An 18,301-nucleotide genomic window follows, 5' to 3' on the forward strand; every position below is an offset into this window, starting at 1 on the left:
TTTTGGTGTCAAGATTAAGAACTCTGCCTAGTCCTGGATCCTAAAGATTTATCCCATTGTTTTTCTAAATATTTTAGAGCTTTGAATAACATTTAATTTCATATTCTATTATTTTGAGTTCTTTTGTAAGCTACAATTAAGAGATTTAGGTGAAGAGGTGATTTTGCCTATGGATGCCCACCTATTCCAGCAACTTTTTTCAAAAGCATGTGTTTCCTTTCCTAAATTGTTTTTACATATTTGTCAAAAATCATTTGGGCATATTTGTGGAGGTCTGTTTCTGAGTTCTCTATTCTGTTGCATTGATCTGTATGTGTATCCTCTGCCAATACCACAGTCTGGATTACTATAGCTGTATGTCTTGAAATTGTGAAGACTGTTTCCTTATTTTATTACATGTTTTCAAATGTTTTAACTATTTTTTTGATATTTTAAATACATTTTAGAATAATCTTCTATATATCAATAAAAATGTTGCTGTGATGTTTATAATAATTGCATTTTACCTGTGTATCAATTTGGGAGGAATTGATGTCTTCCAATCCATGAACACTGAATGTCTCTTGATTTAATTGGTTTTAAAAATGTTCTTTCATCAGCAATGTATAGTTTTATCATACATAATAATACACACATTCTCATAATATATGAGTAATCACCATTCTACTTTCTGCTTCTATGAATTTGACTACAATAAGTAACTCGTGTAAGTGGAATCATACAGTCTTTGTCCTTCTGTGACTGACTTATTACACTTAGCATAATATCCACAAAGTCCGTCCAAGATATAGCATATGAGAGAATTTCCATATTTTTATGCCTGAAATATTCCATTGTATATATACAACACATTTCTTGCCTATTTATCCATCCATGGACATTTAGGTTGCTTGGATATTGTGAATAACGCTGCAATGAAGATGAGAGTACACATATCTCATTGAATTCCTATTTTTGATCTTCTGGGCAAATACTCAGATATGGGATTATTGGGTCATATGGTAGTATATTTTTAATTTCTTGAGGAATGTCCCTACTGTTTTTCATACGGGCTGCACAATTTCACATTCCCACTGACAGTGCACAATAGTTTCAATTTCACCACATCCTCACCAAGAACTCCTTGTCTGATTTTATAATTGCCATCCTAACAGGATGTGTGGCGATATCTCATTGTGGCTTTGATTTACATTCCCTAGTGACTAGTGATGTTGAACATTTCATACACCTGTTGGCCATTTATATGTTTTCTTGTTAAACAAGAGTGAAGAAAATCATAAAATGCATAGTGTTTCTGAAGTAAATAAGAAAAAATTGTTTCAAGAGATTGGAATACAGAATTACAATTGATATTCCTGAGAGGTAGTGTCGGATGAATCCAGAAAGAGGCCTATTTAATTCGTTAACATGGAAGCCACTGGTGAAATTGGCAAAAACAGTTTCAAGTGATGGATGGGATCACAGAAAGACACACTAGGGGAAGAAAGATTTTAAGTTGAGAAGGTAAAGCAAGAGAATGTTGACAACTTGTTGGAGGAGGTCATTAAAAGGACATGATCGGTGGTTGACCTGCGAGCTGGACCCAGGCAATTCGAGGCTCTTCACCCACTCCTCTGTCCTTGGAATGTATGCTCTTCTTGCAATTCCCACAGCCTTAGCCATTTTCAAGGATGCATCTTTGACAAAGCAATGTGTTTCTGAGACCATCTGTATGGTATATGAGACTGAACCTTGTTAAGGCCTCTATATAAACTTTAAAATTCTGGAAGGCAGGTGGGTGCAGGAATCTGCTCATCTTGCAGCCACCCAAGGCAAGTCTTGTATGTACTTTCCTTGTTTATTAAACCTGCCACCTACCAATGTGGAGTGGTCTGCCTCTTTCTTTGTCTCTACCTGCCCTTTGTGTGTGGAAGCCAGTTTATGAACCAACAATTGTTCCAGAAGTTTTGAGGTTAAGGTGAGCAGAGAAGTAGCATAAAACATGGAAAGTAATTATATATCAAGGTGTGGGGTTATTTTGTAGGACAGTAAAATACATGACATTAAACAGGGTCTAACTAAATGCAATTTTATGGGTCTAATTAACTGAAGTGGGAGAGACAAGGTTTATTCTTTTAAGTTGAACAGGGAGAGATGAGAATAAAAATTCAGTTTATTCTATATTCCTTATATAATTGGCATAGATCATGAGATATTAATATAAAAATACTACTTCCTTCAGCCTCTCACTTGTTTATTAATATAGAAGAATCTCAAATATTAGAAAAGGATATTTAATTTTATTTATTAGATTTTAAATTACAGGTTAGATGAAACAAGTTGATTCTGATCCCATGTCATGCTATTCTTATTTAAAAAAATACTCTTTTTACATTTGGTTAAGAGATCTATCTAGTTCACTTTCCAGATTGTGTGCTTTCAAAGACCCGCTAGAAGGAAATTGGATATCAAATTAGTTTGTAGTGAAATAATGTGTGTGGCTTGGCTAGGAAAGATCTACTCAGCCTAATAATAAGATTCTCTAAGATGCCCAGAGGCTTAAAATTCTTTATATTAATGACTTCATAGGATACTTTCTAGCTTCTCTTTCTGGAAGATGTCATTCAAAAAAAGTATTCTGGTAGTGACTAAAAATGTATAGCATGCATTTTCCAGGGGAAAGGAACAATTGACTCTCGATCTGGAAATTATAATCACTCTTTGCAAACATTGGAAAATCTCCTTCCACTTTATGTTTCTTAATAAAAAAATAGACAAATTAGGTTTTGATCAAGGAATCATGGGTTAATTATGAGACTAATCCTTCCCAGGAATGGGAAGGAAAAAAATTTACAGAAAAGTTGATGGGTGGGCAAGTGATTTTGCATTCTCAAGACATGTTTTTAAAAGTGTACCTTTCAACAAGCTCCATTTCCATGGCCAAAAGAGTCATTTCAAAAGATTTTATCAGCTCCTACCTAAACATGAGCTCTTATCTGTCCTGGAAGATGGACACTGATATGCCATGAGATTTGGCATCCTTAGAACTTGAAAGAATTCTTATAACACAGTCTCGTATCTGCTTGGTTTTCACCCCATAGACAATAGGGTTCATGGTAGGAGGCAAGAGCAGATAAACATTGGCCACAATGATGTGGCAAGATGGAGGAATTGTGTGGCTTCCAAAACGATGGGAAAAGAAGGAGAAAAACGCTGGACTGTAGGAGAAAACAATGGCACAGATGTGGGCAGTGCACGTGCTGAAGGCCTTCTGCCGGGCATCTGCCGAAGAGAGGCTGACGACTGCCCGAAGGATCATGGTGTAGGAGACTGTGATGCACAGGATGTCAAATCCCCCAATCAAGAGGGCGACCAGCAGACCATAGATGGCATTGACCTTGACATTCCCACAGGATAATTTGGCTACAGACATGTGGTCACAGTAGGTATGGGGAATTACATGCCCTCTGCAGTAGGGCAGGCGCTTGGTGAGGAAAGTGAAGGGAATGATGAGCAACACCCCTCTCAGGAAAGTAGCAAGCCCAAACTTTGCAATGACTGGATTGGTGAGGATAGTTGAGTAGCGCAGAGGATAGCAGATGGCTATATAGCGGTCCAGGGCCATAAGCATGAGCACCCCAGACTCCATCCCTGTGAAGGTATGGATGAAGAACATCTGGACCAGGCATTCATCAAAGCCGATTTCCTTGAGATGAAACCAGAAGATGCAAAGGGCTTTAGGGATTGTACTAGAGCACATGACAAGGTCAGTAAGGGAAAGCAAGGCCAAAAAGTAAAACATGGGCTTGTGCAGAGAGTCGTCACAGCAGATGAGGTAGAGGAGTCCACAATTCCCTACCATAGCCACAACATACATGGAGCAGAACGGAAAGGAAATCCAGAGGTGTGTGTCTTCCAGCCCTGGAACTCCATCAAGAATAAATGAGGCTGGGGAGAGATCTGTTTTATTAAGCATTAGCATGATCAATTAGGGTTAAAATTTATTGGGTTTTCCTATAGTAAGTAAAAGAGAAGAGACACGGAATTAATGGTTACCATGTCCTTCTCACCTCCACGTTTTAAAATTCCATAGTGCATTTTAATGATCAAACAGTCACATTTGCTGAGTGCACAGAAGAGATCTTTTGTTTGTTTGTTATTTATTAGTTGACTAATTCATCTTTTCATTCAACAAATTCTTATTGAGCAATCCACAGTCTCATCACAGACACTGAGTTTACATGAAGTTTTTAAAAAATCAGATGCCCATCCTCATAGATTTATATTCAAGAAGTCTTATTATGACTTCTCTAAAGACATTTTTGTTAGCATATCTGACTTAACTCTTAATAGCTATATACATCTTCCTATTGATGTGACCTTAACGAAGAGTTTCTTGATCACCTCACCAATGACCCAGCAGGTAGGACTACTTTTTTATTCTTATTGCTAATTAATGGCTGATAGTTATTTTTTATTACCAGCATACTGTTCTAAGCATTTGGAAATGTTAAATCATTTTTTCACCAATGGAGCTTGGGATCTCTCAATTTGGTAAATTTTTGATTCATTCATCTCAATTTTAAGACAATTCATTATTGTCTGATACTTGCTATATATGCATTTATATTAATGTTTTTAAATTTCTACTCAGTGTAAATTTCCAGTAATAACAGGAGAGCAGCTAGCATTGTTTTGGTAGTAAATCTGTCAATGATAACAAATCATTTCTTTCATTCTGTTTGTCTACCAATCTCCCTGTTGTATCTTCAGGCATTGCCCTCTGAGATTATCTGGTGTCTGTGGCAAAAACAAAAACAAGCAAAAAAAAAACTAGCTTCATATTATATCTTGCATCTTCCTTAAGGTTACAAAGAAAGATAAATAAACAAAACATTCCATTAATAAAATATGGGAACCAAGAAAATAAAAATAAACCAGAAGGAAAAATAAGACGGCAAAGGGAGAACATACATATTAATTTCAGCAATAAATATAAATTACTTAAACTAGCTTAGTTAATTATAATTAATATTTAAATTCCAATTAACTTTTAAAAAATATATATGCAGTGCAAAAGATTACATCAGAATTAAAACTATACTCAAAAGTTGAAAAAAATATGTACACTCGCACACACAGTGTTTTAGGTAAACAGGTTATAAAAGAATTGGGAAGGCTATATTAAAGTCAGAAAAAGAGAATTCAAGGCAAAAACACTTGGGTCAAATCAGTTTGGGGAAATAAAATGCTTGGAGTTGTGTAATTAAAGCTAATTGTAGCAAATTGTTTTATTACCAGATTTGATAAAGTTTCTCTACAACCTATATCCGAAAAAACAATTAAATTAATTCCTCACTTTTTTAATAGGAGGAAAGTTTTAAAATGAGAATTTGTCAAATGTACACTTACATCATATGGCAACTTTTAAGCTGACTTTCAGTTTTCTGTTTAATGTAAGTGGTTTGTTCATAAGATAAAATTTTAGCTTTGGAATTTCAAGAAGTGTATTAATTTCCATTTTGAATAAAAGCATAAAATAAGGTCCTCAGAATATAAGAAATATTTTCCCATGAAGACCAAAACTGCTGACGAGGTTTTATCTTTTAGACTTGGTAAACTCATAATTTATTTCTATATTCAACATAATTTCGTTTTCTTACACATATATCATTACAAAAAATATAAACATAAAACTTTTGCTATATATATATCACAAACATAATTACAGTTGCAATGGATTTATCAAATTTTTTTCCAGTATTTTACTACAATTTAGTATAAACTAGTCAATAGGATCAGTATTCTTTTCTCTCTTTATCCCACTTTAATGCATTGAACTGTCTCTCTTAACTGAAATGTTCAATACCTGCTTTGATCTATATATTGCATTGTAAATAGCAGTGCACGATGCAATATCACAGCTTCTCTTGGAGTTAAAGCGTCCAGTGTCTTAAAGATGTCTTCACAGAAAGAACAATTACTTGGAGAAAAAGATACTATGTTTTTTATCCAAATATGTTTCCTTAGTTCTATTGCATTTTAACTATATGCCCATGTATAAGAAGCATGTAGAGAAATTAAAGAAAAAACAAGCACCATTAAACTTAAAGTTGAAAATATTTTCCTGGGACTCTATGAGCACTTTTGTTGAAGGATTTTTTAATACTAAACATTCTATTTATACTCTTCAATTTATTTTTATATGTATAGCTTTAGTCACTAAAACTGGCTTCATGCTTACACAACAATTTTGATCCAACCTTCCATACAGTTAGAAAGCTCTCCAAGATGTAAGTTAAGATCTAAGTATTAACTACAAATTTAAAGGTTTCTTTTCCAAAACAAATTTAAAATAATTCTTTACAACAGAATTTAATTTCTTCTGCAGGGAAATTTGATGTATGCTATGCTAGTGTGTGAAGAGGTTTACTGGAATAGTAATATTAACACGACCATCACTAATTATAAAATAAAACTATGATATCACCTGCTGTCTACCTTGTTTCTTCAACTCTATTGGTCATGAATTTGTTTTTTCATTAGACTGTCTTCAATCCTTTAGACCCATACTCTTCTTTTCACATGAGAGTTGTTTGCTTCATATAGCTTTTGCTGCCCAAAAGCAATGAAACAAAGTCATAGCTCAGTCTCTCTAGAAAATAACAAAGGAAATGAGATTATGATTTGAGGAATAAGGGGAGGACATGTAAGAAGCGAGAATAATCTAAGCATTGGTCTAATGATCAGGAACTATTTTCTAGCTGTTCTACCATTTCTCCTTGTCATGGGAGTGATTCATCCCTGACTTCTACCATTACTGAAAGAAGGATTCCTATTTGGGTAGACAAATAACCCAGATAATCATGATCATGATGATGTTACACTGAATTTTAATGCCGTGTTTGGGAAACACACATTTCTAAAACACTCCAACAAAACACTTCTGCCTTCAAATTGTGTGAATAAAATAAAAGATTTATTTCTGGAAAAATAATAAGCAATTGATGTATATATCTTCAATGTCCCTCTCCACTTTATCTTACTGCCTACCAACAACAACAACAACAAATCCTGACACTATCCCCTCTTTTGTATATCTTAAATACCTTAGTTTCTGAATAGCGAAACAGTGAACTGAATGCAATCTGGTCCTGGTGTTCAGGGTCTTCGTCAAAAAAATAGCAATCCTAGAATAAATGTTCATGCGCAGCTGTCAACCTCTGACTTCCTTGGTAGCTGTACTATTGAACTGAGCTTTTAAAGGAAAATGTGTGTTATGTGCCCCACGGGGATATTTCAGGATATTAGGGACATAGGTGTTGGTGTGGGGATCAAGCTAACCTCTATGGGAAAAGGAAAAGAGCAAGAATTTCCATTATTAGTACCTAAATAATGATACATACATAGTAAATAATCTCATATTGTGTGGGTTTGTATGTTAGCATGTATATAGGGGAAGAGAGAGAATCAAAATGAATACAAGTTATTTTTAATGAAAACTAAAATTTAATATCTATCCCAAATTAATGTTTCCATTTTTCCTACTGCCCTTTGGAAAAATAGATCAAAAGCACTTAAGAAGAGAATGTTTCTTTCATTCACACACTGATTTATTTTTTAATTTCTTGTTTTATTTAAGTATAGTTTCATCTCTCCATTTAATTAATGTTAATTTAGAACTTTCTACTCTCCAAGTTAAGCTAGGAGATATGTAAACTTGGTCCCTAGTTTAAAAAGCTTGCTTTCAAGTGAGGAAAATGATGAACATTATGATGTTACAAAAGAAAGTCATCAAAAGTATAATCTTATTTTTTTAAAGATTTTATTTTTTTCCTTTTTCACCCCAAAGCCCCCCAGTACATAGTTGTATATTCTTCGTTGTGGGTCCTTCTAGTTGTGGCATGTGGGACACCGCCTCAGCGTGGTTTGATGAGCAGTGCCATGTCCGCGCCCAGGATTTGAACCAATGAAACACTGGGCCGCCTGCTGTGGAGTGCGCGAACTTAACCACTCGGTCATGGGGCCAACCCCAAAAGTATAATCTTATTATACTTATATAAAGTTAGTAAATTAATATATGAACCTTGAAATAATGATCATGATGATAGCAACAATTCAAAAACATAACTGATTCAAATTTTTTATCAGTTTAAAATAGATAATAAAAGTAATGTCAATATACATTGAATAATTTGGAAAAAGATAAAGGTGTTTTAAAGGAAATTAAAAAGCACCCACAGTCAGGGGCTGGTCCAGTAGCATAGTGGTTAAATTTGAATACTCTGCTTTGGTGGCCTGGGGTTTGCAGGTTCCCATCCTAGGCTCAGATCTAGCACCTCTCATCAAGCCACGCTGTGTCAGCATCCCATATAAAATAGAGGAAGATTGGCATAGATGTTAGCTCAGTGACAATCTTCCTCAAACAAAAGGAGGAAAATTGGCAACAGATGATAGCTCAGGGCCAATCTTCCTCTCACACACACACACAAAAGCACCCATTGTTCAACAACTGAGCGGGGACTTCTGGTGTATTTTTATCTTGATTTAAAAAATGCATATATGCAAATGTATTGATATGCACATATTATATATGTTTTAGCAAAAAATGACCATAATGTATACAACATAGACTGGTACTTTCATTTAACATTATATCACTAGTTAATCCAAAACAGGATTATTTTGATTGAATAAAAGTTCATTATGGATGCATATAATTTATTTAAATATATTTTATTCTCATACTTATAGATCCTTTTAAAAGAAAAGTGATAATAAATGAATATGTATTTGAAACTTTTATGACATTTCAGATCTGATTATTTCCTCAAAATAAACTTTGTGTATTAGAGTCCTTATTTTATTCCAATAGTTATGTGTCAATTTGATGAGAGACTGTTTTCTCATTGCCACTTAACCATGCTGTTGGTTACTTACTAAAAATGCCATTTTTAATTTTATATTACTAGTTTGAAGCATTATGATGAGAGTTTCTTGTATTGTTTCTCTTTACATGGTTTGTTGATGGTATTGTGTGATTTCCTTAATAAGAAAATGGCATTTTTATAAACGTTTTACATGTGCTTGAGAAGAATGAATATTGTCTATTGGAGTGTAAGCTCAGTACATATTCACAGGAAATATAACATTTATTAGGCTTATCTATTCTGTGTACTCCTGATTGTTCTTGGACAACAAACAATGTATTTAAGTCTCCCACTCTTGGGTTTTTCATTTATTTATTCTTGCATCTGTGCTAAGCTAGAAGCAATCATAATAAATACTCAATCCAAAAGAAGGCAAAAAAGAAGGAAAAGGCATCAAAGAACATATATGACAAAGAAAACAAGTAAAAGATGACAGAGTAAAATCTAACCATATCAATGATCATGTTAAACATTAATAGTCTAAACACTCAATTAAAAGGTAAGATTTTTAGATGAGATGAAATAGCAAGACCAAACTGTATTCTGACTTTAAGAAACACGCATGAAGTGGAAAGATACAAATAGGTTAAAAGGATGGAAAAAGTTACACAGTGCTAAACACTAGTCAAAAGAAAGCTGAAGTGACTATTTTAACGCCAAAATAGATTCCAGAGCAAATAATTTTACCAAGGATAAAGAAGGTCAATTTCATAATGATAAAAAGGAAATTAAGGGTCCGGCCTGGTGGTGCAGCAGGTAAGTTCTCACTTTCTGCTTAGGCAGGTCAGGGTTCGCTGTTCAGATCCTGGGTATGGACTTACACACCACTTGTCAAGCCATGCTGTGGCAGGCGTCCCACATATAAAAAGTAGAGAAAGATTGGCATGGATGTTAGCTCAGGACTAATCTTCCTCAAAAGATTAAAAAAGAAAAAGCAAAGGAAATTAATCAAGAGAGCATAAAATTCTAGACATTTATGCCTCTAATAAGAGAAATTCAAAATGCATGGAGCAAAATTGTATAGACCTGCAAGGAAACATAAACAAATCCAAAAATAGAAGTGGAAAATTCAATATCCTCCCTTAATAATTAATAGAAGTACGCACAAAACCAGGAAGAATATACTAAACTTGTACAATACTATCAACCATTCTAACCCTGGAGAAAGCTGTAAATGAGTACCGTAGCTCATTCTACTTGAATCTGAACTATTTCTCTTTTTTGATTGAAATAGTAAAGAATGCATTTATTAGATCTATCACTGCATACCATGTACCAGGGACTTTATTAATCTGTTCTAACATAGGTACAATCTCAGGCACAGCTGCTGAAATGGTGGCTGAAACTTGATTGAACTGTCAGTTCTCTATCACTTCAAGGCTCCATCATCCCCTCAGCTGCTAACCAGCCCAGATCTCTGACTACCTCTCCTTCCCACAGACTTGTTCTGGAGAGGAGAGCCATATCTTAACATTTTAGTGATACTGAGAGGTGCCTCTCTCACCACTGCATTCCTTGGTAAGTGTTGTGTTTTCTGGGCTCTTCCACAGAACATAATTCTCTGATGACTTCTGGCCTCACATTATATATCAATTCCAGCATGCTCACTTCCTTTACCTTTTCACTGCTTCCTCTACCAGCTGCCAGGGCAACTCAGGCATTTCCACTTAACTCATCATGGGCCATTACTTTCTCCAGGCTTCAAAGAGGCACTCTATCAGTGAGTTTGACCTGTATCCTGGAATTCTTACCAGGGTGCTCAATAAAGTGTCTACACAAAGTTCCTCAATTCGATAAATTCTTGCTTATCCCCTATGTTCTTATGTCTTATGTTCTGGTTCCTTCACTGAGAACATTTAAGTTCCAATCCCCTGGCTTCTGTTAGTACACACTCTCTCTTTCTTGTAACTCACTCATAATGTAATCACATTGAGATTTAACTTCAGTTAACAGCCTGGCAACCTGCAGAGGGTGGTAATCATAGCCTTGTATGGGAGAGAGCTCTTCATTGTCTTCCTGCTTTAGGGTAGTATTAGTCCTGCAAATGAAGGGGTTGACCAATTTGCAAACTCTGAGGGTTCAGGGGCTGTGCAGAGCCAAATCCTCAGGAGCTTCCATCCAGATATCCAGATCCTATGTTTCAGGGTCTCAGGTTTTCCAAACCAGGAACAAAACCTTAGTATTACAGATCTGTCTTGCTAAGCATTAAATGACAGTTGAGTTTTGTGATTCAATTTCCAAGCTCAGTTTTACTCCTCAGCTGTGTTCTTTTTAGTTGAGGAAATAAACTTCTGTAAACTTCTTGAAATCTGTCACATTTAAATTTTACTATTGGTTAACTCATTTCATTTTCTCATTATTGCTCAACATAGTCTCAATACAGCATGGTAATAATCAGTCAACTCCACCATTCTTCTAGCTTTTGCTCCCCGCCCCCACCTTCATATCTTTCAAATGATTGAAAACAGAGACATTTTCCCACATCACCATTGATGAACTCTTCTGCACTTGGGTCAACACCTTGTTCTGAGGGACTAATTATGCCCATATTCCATGCAGATTGGGGTTCTTCTTGCTAGCTGTGAAGTGGGTGACCAGTTTCACAACCTTCTCTAACCATCTGTTTTCTTGGATCACTCCACTCCCATTATGACCTGTGTTTGTTCTAGACCTCTAAGGAGAGGATAACAAGATAGGATTAGACATTCAACAGATTGGGGGAAACACCTGTGAAGTGTAAAGGCTAAGAATCAGGAGAAAGTGAAGAAGTTTTAGACTTAGAAGCAGGTCCAATTCATGAAAAGAAACCAGTAAGGAAGGATTGCATAGGAAAAGCATCAGCTTTCAGTGCAGCTCTGAGAAAGCCTAGTGGAGAGTCCCCAAACAAAGTCCGACCATTAAAAGAGCCCCATATCTGGCAGGAATGACCTAGCTCAAGTGCCCCTGCTGTGTTCAGTCATTGTCTGAGAGCCGTCAAGGGAAGCAAGATCTTAGTGTGTGTGCCATGGTGCCTCTAAAGATGCAGCAGCCAAAAGTCAGTCAACAGAACTAAGTACATCAGCCTCTCTTGAAGGGACATCTGAGAGGTGCATGTCAATGGCCACCATGCTATTTTTTTTTATTTTTTGAGGAAGATTAGCCCTGAGCTAACATCTGCCACCAATCCTCCTCTTTTTGCTGAGGAAGACTGGCCCTGAGCTAACATCCCTGCCCATCTCCCTCTACTTTATATGTTTGGCGCCTGATACAGCATGGCTTGACTAGTGGTGTGCAGGTCCACACCTGGGATCCAAACCAGCAAACCCCAGGTCCCCGAAGTGGATTATGCAAACTTAACTGCTGTGCCCCCAGGCTGGCCACACTAACTTTGAGGAAATATCATATAATACAAAATTGAGGGATATTTTGCAAAATACCTATCATTGAGTCAAAAAATATAAAGACCAAAGAAGCATAAGAAATATTCAATATTAAAATGAAAACACATGACAATAAAATGAAATATTTAATCAAGATTGGATCCCAAACTGGAAGGAATTGCTATAAAGGACTTTATAAAGACCCTTGAAAATATTTGTATATGGACTTTGGATTAGATTGTAGTAAAGTGTCCGTGTAATTTCTCTAATTTTGTTTTCTGTTTTATGTTTATATAAATCAATGCTTTTATTCTTAGAAAATGAAAGTTGAAATATTTGAGTAAACAACTGACCTATTTTCAAATTGCTCAGAAAAAAATAATATATACATATATTTATGTACAAGTGGAAAGAAAGAGAAAAATGATAAATGAGCAAAGTGTGAACTATTAGTGGATCAGTGTAAAGAATATGCGGCACTTCGACTCTTACAACTATTGTCTGAGCTTGAAATTACATCCAGAATGAAAACTTCTTTAAATTTTGCTATAGATGTTTACCAGGAAGTAAATTATTTAATTAAAGTAATTAATTAATAAAAGTGATATGTACCATTTTTGTTGGGTTTTTTAAGGGATTCTATGATATGCATGCAATTTGTCAGCTTTCAAAGTTGTGTTATAAATTCCTTTTTCATTCTAAGCAAATATTTATTTTGTAGTTTTTTTTTCAGGTAGACCTCAAAATTTACATGCACTTCAGACCCTAGAAAATATGAATGCATACCTGGCCACATGCGTAGAGAAGTAGGGAAAACTGACCTACATGAAGAGAAAAATTATGCCAATTCTCTCTCTGTCTCTGTCTGACTCTCTGTGTCTCTGTCTGTCTTTCACACACACACATACATAAACACACACACAAACACACACACACACAAGACAATACCCATGTAGCTCAAAGGAATGGGAAATACTTAATTCCTTATGGAACTCAAATTTCTGAATCAGGAAGTCCAGTTTCACTTTCTGGCTTGTATAATAAGCCTCTAGGTCCTTGTATTAAATGACCAATTTTGGCTGATGTTGGTTTAAGAGAGGTTATGCTTCTTAAAACCAGAAGAAACCCTCTTGATTTCCAGACTCAAGACTCTATATTTGTATACAATGCGTCCTTTAATTTATATTTTTAATGAGTACTTCTCTTCCTTTTGCTTGATTTTCTCTTCTTTAGTATGTGAAACTTTTATTTGAACTAATGCATTGCTACCAGATTACCTCACTTTTCAGTTAGAGTAACATGATCTTGAAAACCAAAGCAAACAGCTTGATAAAGCAAGAGTACATTAAGTCCAACACATATATTCTTAATTTTTGTGACCAAATCTCCTTGTTTTAGGTGTAAAATTATTCCTGGAACCTACATGTTCTGTTGTATCCTGTTTGAGTTCTGAGTACACTCTCTACTCAGAAGCGTCATATTCAACATCATTTTAAATTTAACAAGAGAGTTTGATGACACAAGTTTTAAAACAAATAGGTATGTATCAAATCAAGTGTATTAAGGCAAAATATGTCAATTGTTTACACCTTGGGTATGAGACAGAAGATATAAATTCAAGATACTTTTTTCCTCTACCTATAATGTATTTTTACTTACTATATACATACTTACTTGTATGTATTTACTTACTTATTTTTACTTACCTCTTTTAAAAAGTAGCAAAATCAGAAGTCTTGTTCAATATAACAAAAATATTATTAAATGTACAAAAAAGATCATGTAGGAAGAATATCATAAAAACAGTTGAAGAATAAAAATATGAATAGCTTCTACTATATTCTACAGAGTTAATGACTTTGGCAAATATTTAGTTCTATAAGAAAAAATAGGACATTCATATGCACATACCCTGTGACCATAGATCTTGAATAAGAACTAGCACAATGGGCATAAAGCAAAATTAATGTCCAACAACATTCATATCCAATCATCTAAGCAAATTCCAAAAGGTAGATCTTCTAACAGGAAAAAAGATAGAGAGAAATAGCATAGGGGAAATGTCAAGGGCAGCAATTTAGGAGAAGAGAGTAAAATAATTCCTTAACTGGACAGCTCTAAAATTCCTTTCACAGGCCAAATCCGTTCTTTCCTGTTGATTTGTTTTGTGGGAGGTTTTGGTAATATCACTGCTTTTTATCACTTAGAAATATAAACAAATCTGTCAAAACATATCTTCCCATATTTATTCCTGTCACCATCTAGAATAGACTTTTGAATAATTTCACTCCTTTTATCCTGGTAATGACATATTAGCTTCCTTGAAAAGCAAAAGAAGTTCATAGTCACAAATTAATCCATTGCTGTTGAGATCAACTTTAATAAAAGGTTTTTTGAGTTCATCAAGCTAATTTTCATAAACCTGAGTGGGAACCATCTCACTCAGTTAAGGAAGATCTATGATGTTAAAATTCCACTAAAGATGGACGAGTTCTCCACAGATAATCTGGATAAAAACAACTTTCAGAGTTGCTCAGGATGTAAAGTTGCAGAGTAACTCATCTGGTCCAATAGCCTCTGACCAATGCTCTCAGAAAACTTCTGCTCCTCAGAATCTTTGCAGCTGTCTCGATATTCTTTATGTGACAACATATAATGACTTATTTTGGAAATCCATATTCCTTAATTCTTCTCGTACTTTTTTCTCTTCATTTCCTTTCTGTTTTGCAAATTGTCCTCACCTGACTCTTGAATAAATTTCTGACATTTCAGTTCTGTTTGACTATAATGTATAAGTTATCTCTAGTAGAATAACATGTCATTTCTGTTTTGTTTCACTGAATTTCCCCCTTATCATGGCCATTGTTATTGAATAGAAATGCCATCTTCTTATTTCTTCATTGGACTTCTGCAAAATATATTTTCTTAAATTTTCTTAATGTTTTGAAATATATCATTATTACAGAAAGTAGATTTATGAGACCATAGAACACTGGGTTTTCCCTTTATTAGCCTTTAAATGAATATAATCTAATTCAAGATTGTGTGGAAAGCCAAACTGATAAGGAATACTATTCATGTTATTTTCATAGTGCCCAAGAACAGATAGAATTTACCTTTCACATCTAACTGAAGAGTGAATGACATTATGCAACGTGTAATAATGTTACTAGCATCTGGTGGGCCTTCATCCCAAATTAATCCTCATTTTTTCAAGAGATAACCCATAAAATATTCCATCTGTTTAATAAAACACTCTAATCATGAGCTCAGTCGAAACCAGCCCAGATAATAATGAAATACATGACACAAATAGGGTAAGCTTTATTTCTGCTATTCATTGGTATTAAGATTGTGAAAAAGAAGAAAATTTTCAGGTAAGACTTTCTGCTGGGTTAAAAATCCTGTATCTGCCTCCTGCCTTAGAGATTTCTTTATTTCTGTTCATCTGTAGATCTCCTTCTCACCTACTCAAGCTGCCTGTATGCTGTGTGGCTGTAGTCACAGTAGCAGAGGAGTAGTTGTAATTGAGGTGTTGGTGATGTAGGCAAAGCTAGTGAAACAGTCAGGGTCCCGGCAAAAAACAAAGTTACACACCATTGTGAGTCTGAGAGGATTTAATGAAGTTACTATTAACTGAGATGTTGGTGGGATTGAGGAAACAATAATGGGTGTTGAGAAAAATAATGGATGTTGGATATCCAGAGACCAATATCATAAAGAGTTTATCATTCCTTTATCCTGAAGGGGAAAGGGAAGAAAAAATGTTCCTGAGGAAAACTGTAAGAGGTGTAGCTGTAGCAGATGGGCTACCTGCCAAGTGCTTAAGGGGCTCTTCTAGTCAGAAACGTGATGTCAAAGCAGGTTGGCAGCAGAAAAACAACCCAAACTATTTCTCTTCTTGCACTCTAATCTCATGCAAGTGACTTCCATTGGCTCAACCAACGGAATGCTCGAAGACAAAGAAGTTTGGGTTATAGAGTACATGAGCTTCAGTCCTCTATGGCACTGAACAGCACAGAAAGTGCAGAGAACAAACCTGGAGAGGCAAATGGAGTAAGAGACATCTTTCTATACACCTACATTTCTTTCTCTCTTTCTCTCTCACTTATCTATCTACTTATCTATCTATGTCTTTGGTGTTCTTTTTGTGCAAGTGTGATCACCTTGCCATATTCTACCAAGAGCCCCATCATAGTCTGGTTTGGCTTTGCTCATCTGAAGTATTTTCTATTCTTGCGTCTTCATTCATATTACTGAAATGATGCTTCTTGAAGCAGACTTGACTTTTCTCACAAGTTATACCTATTAACGATCAAGAATGATCTGTAATTCATGTCCCAATCACTTATTTCTTTAGTTGTGTATGTGCATGTGTGTGTGTATAAGTTTGTTATTATATTCATTTTTATTTTAGGAGAGACATATAAATCATTAATTCTGGTTTTGATCTCATTTAACTGGTTTGGTAGAAAGTCCTTCCTTTTCTCACATATATGTTACTCTTGTCAATATTTTTAAGCTACCATAAAGGTTTTTTTTCTTCTTTTTAGATGCTTTCACAAGGTTATATAAAATGCGAAATAGAGATCTATCTCAAAGGCATTCACTTTTCCCATCATCTTTGAAATTCTACTACTGAAGTTCAGGTATATCATGGACAAGTTCTCCAGGGCCTTTTTTCAAAGCTCAAACAAAACACATTTTGGAAGCCCACCCTAAGTTCTTTAGTCCTAAGTGCATAAACCATAGGGTTGAGAAAAGGGGGGATGATGTTGTGCAGCACATTGAGTAGAACTGGAATCAAAGCAGCCTTAGTCTCTGCCAAGTGAGTTACTGAAATCACTACAACAACTGTATAGAAGAAGAGGATAAGGATGAGATGGGAGCTACAAGTGCTCAGAGCCTTGGATGCAGCTTCAGCTGAGTTTAGTTTAAGTACAGAGCGCAGAATCAAAGTATATGACCATATTATAAAACTTAAGTCACTCCCCATTCCCAGCCATGCCAGAACCAATTGGCAAATGCTGTTTGGCCTCCTGTCATCACAAGCCAGGCTTGTGACTCCAAGGTTTGAGCACAGGCAGTGGTCAATCTCATTTCTGGAGCAATAATTACGCTGGGCTGCAAGCACAGGCACTGGAATGACACACAAGCCATTTCTAAGCACCATGAACAGGGTAGCTTTTAAAATTAAGGCATTGGTAACAATTGAAGGATAGCGAAGAGGGTGACAAATAGCTACATATCTATCAAAAGCCATGCAGAGAAAGATACCAGACTCCATGCCAACAAAGCAGTGAATGGCATAAATCTGAGCAAAACACTCGGGGAGGCTAATGACCTTGGCATCAAACCAGAAGATGGCTAGAATCTTGGGCATGATGGTGGTGGCCAGGCCCATGTCCACCACAGAGAGGATGCCTAGGAAATGGTACATAGGCTTCTGAAGAGCAGAGTCCTGGCAGATGGTAAAGAGGATGAGGATATTAGCTCCAATTGCTGAGAGGTAGAGTAATGCCAGTGGTAAAGAGAGCCAGTGCTGCCAGCTGTGAATGCCTGGGAATCCCATCAGGATGAACTCAGATACCTGCAATTTGGAGCTATTAGTGCCTATCAGAGATGCAGACATATTTTCCTAAGAGACAAAAATGTTTCTTAAAGTTGCTTTCTCTGAGCATAATCCTCATTAAATGTTATTTTTAAGCTATCTCCACATACTATAGTTTTGTGCTATAACAAAGTGAATTCTGTAGTCCATCTCTTATAGTAATTTGAAATAAATTAAAATGAAATTCTAGGGTGTAGAAGGTAAATTTAGAAGTGGCAATTATCAGTGTTTACTATTCAGGGAAAATTCAGCATGAATGTCAAATGTCTGTTTGTATTATCGTCACTATTTCAGAATGGGCAAACCACATAAATATGACTCTAGTTTTTCTTTTTTTAAGTCTTTGTGTGTCTCTTCAGAAGCTTTGCAGAGTTAAGTGGATGCGTTTGTCTTCTTCATATTTGGCTCAATCTTGCTTGATT

At 35.5% G+C, this 18,301-nt stretch overlaps 2 protein-coding genes across 2 annotated transcripts; both read right to left on the reverse strand.

Moving 5' to 3' along the window:
• Positions 1 to 2,971: 2,971 nt before the first annotated feature.
• On the reverse strand, positions 2,972 to 3,961 carry LOC124252271 (olfactory receptor 52N4). Its single transcript, XM_046685552.1, has one exon. It carries the CDS (start codon positions 3,959 to 3,961, stop codon positions 2,972 to 2,974), a length of 990 nt encoding a protein of 329 aa, XP_046541508.1.
• Positions 3,962 to 16,922: 12,961 nt separating this feature from the next.
• LOC124252272 (olfactory receptor 56B1) lies at positions 16,923 to 17,900 on the reverse strand. Its single transcript, XM_046685553.1, has one exon. The coding sequence runs from the start codon at positions 17,898 to 17,900 to the stop codon at positions 16,923 to 16,925; it is 978 nt and encodes a 325-aa protein (XP_046541509.1).
• Between the last annotated feature and the right edge of the window lie 401 nt (positions 17,901 to 18,301).

Source organism: Equus quagga, chromosome 14 (assembly GCF_021613505.1).
Source record: "Equus quagga isolate Etosha38 chromosome 14, UCLA_HA_Equagga_1.0, whole genome shotgun sequence".
Classification (NCBI taxonomy): Eukaryota; Metazoa; Chordata; class Mammalia; order Perissodactyla; family Equidae; genus Equus; species Equus quagga.

What these genes read in the sequence shown, in the direction of transcription:
- LOC124252272 (XM_046685553.1), bottom strand. Translation starts at nt 17,900, where the DNA reads ATGTCTGCATCTCTGATAGGCACTAATAGCTCCAAATTGCAGGTATCT.
- LOC124252271 (XM_046685552.1), bottom strand. Translation starts at nt 3,961, where the DNA reads ATGCTAATGCTTAATAAAACAGATCTCTCCCCAGCCTCATTTATTCTT.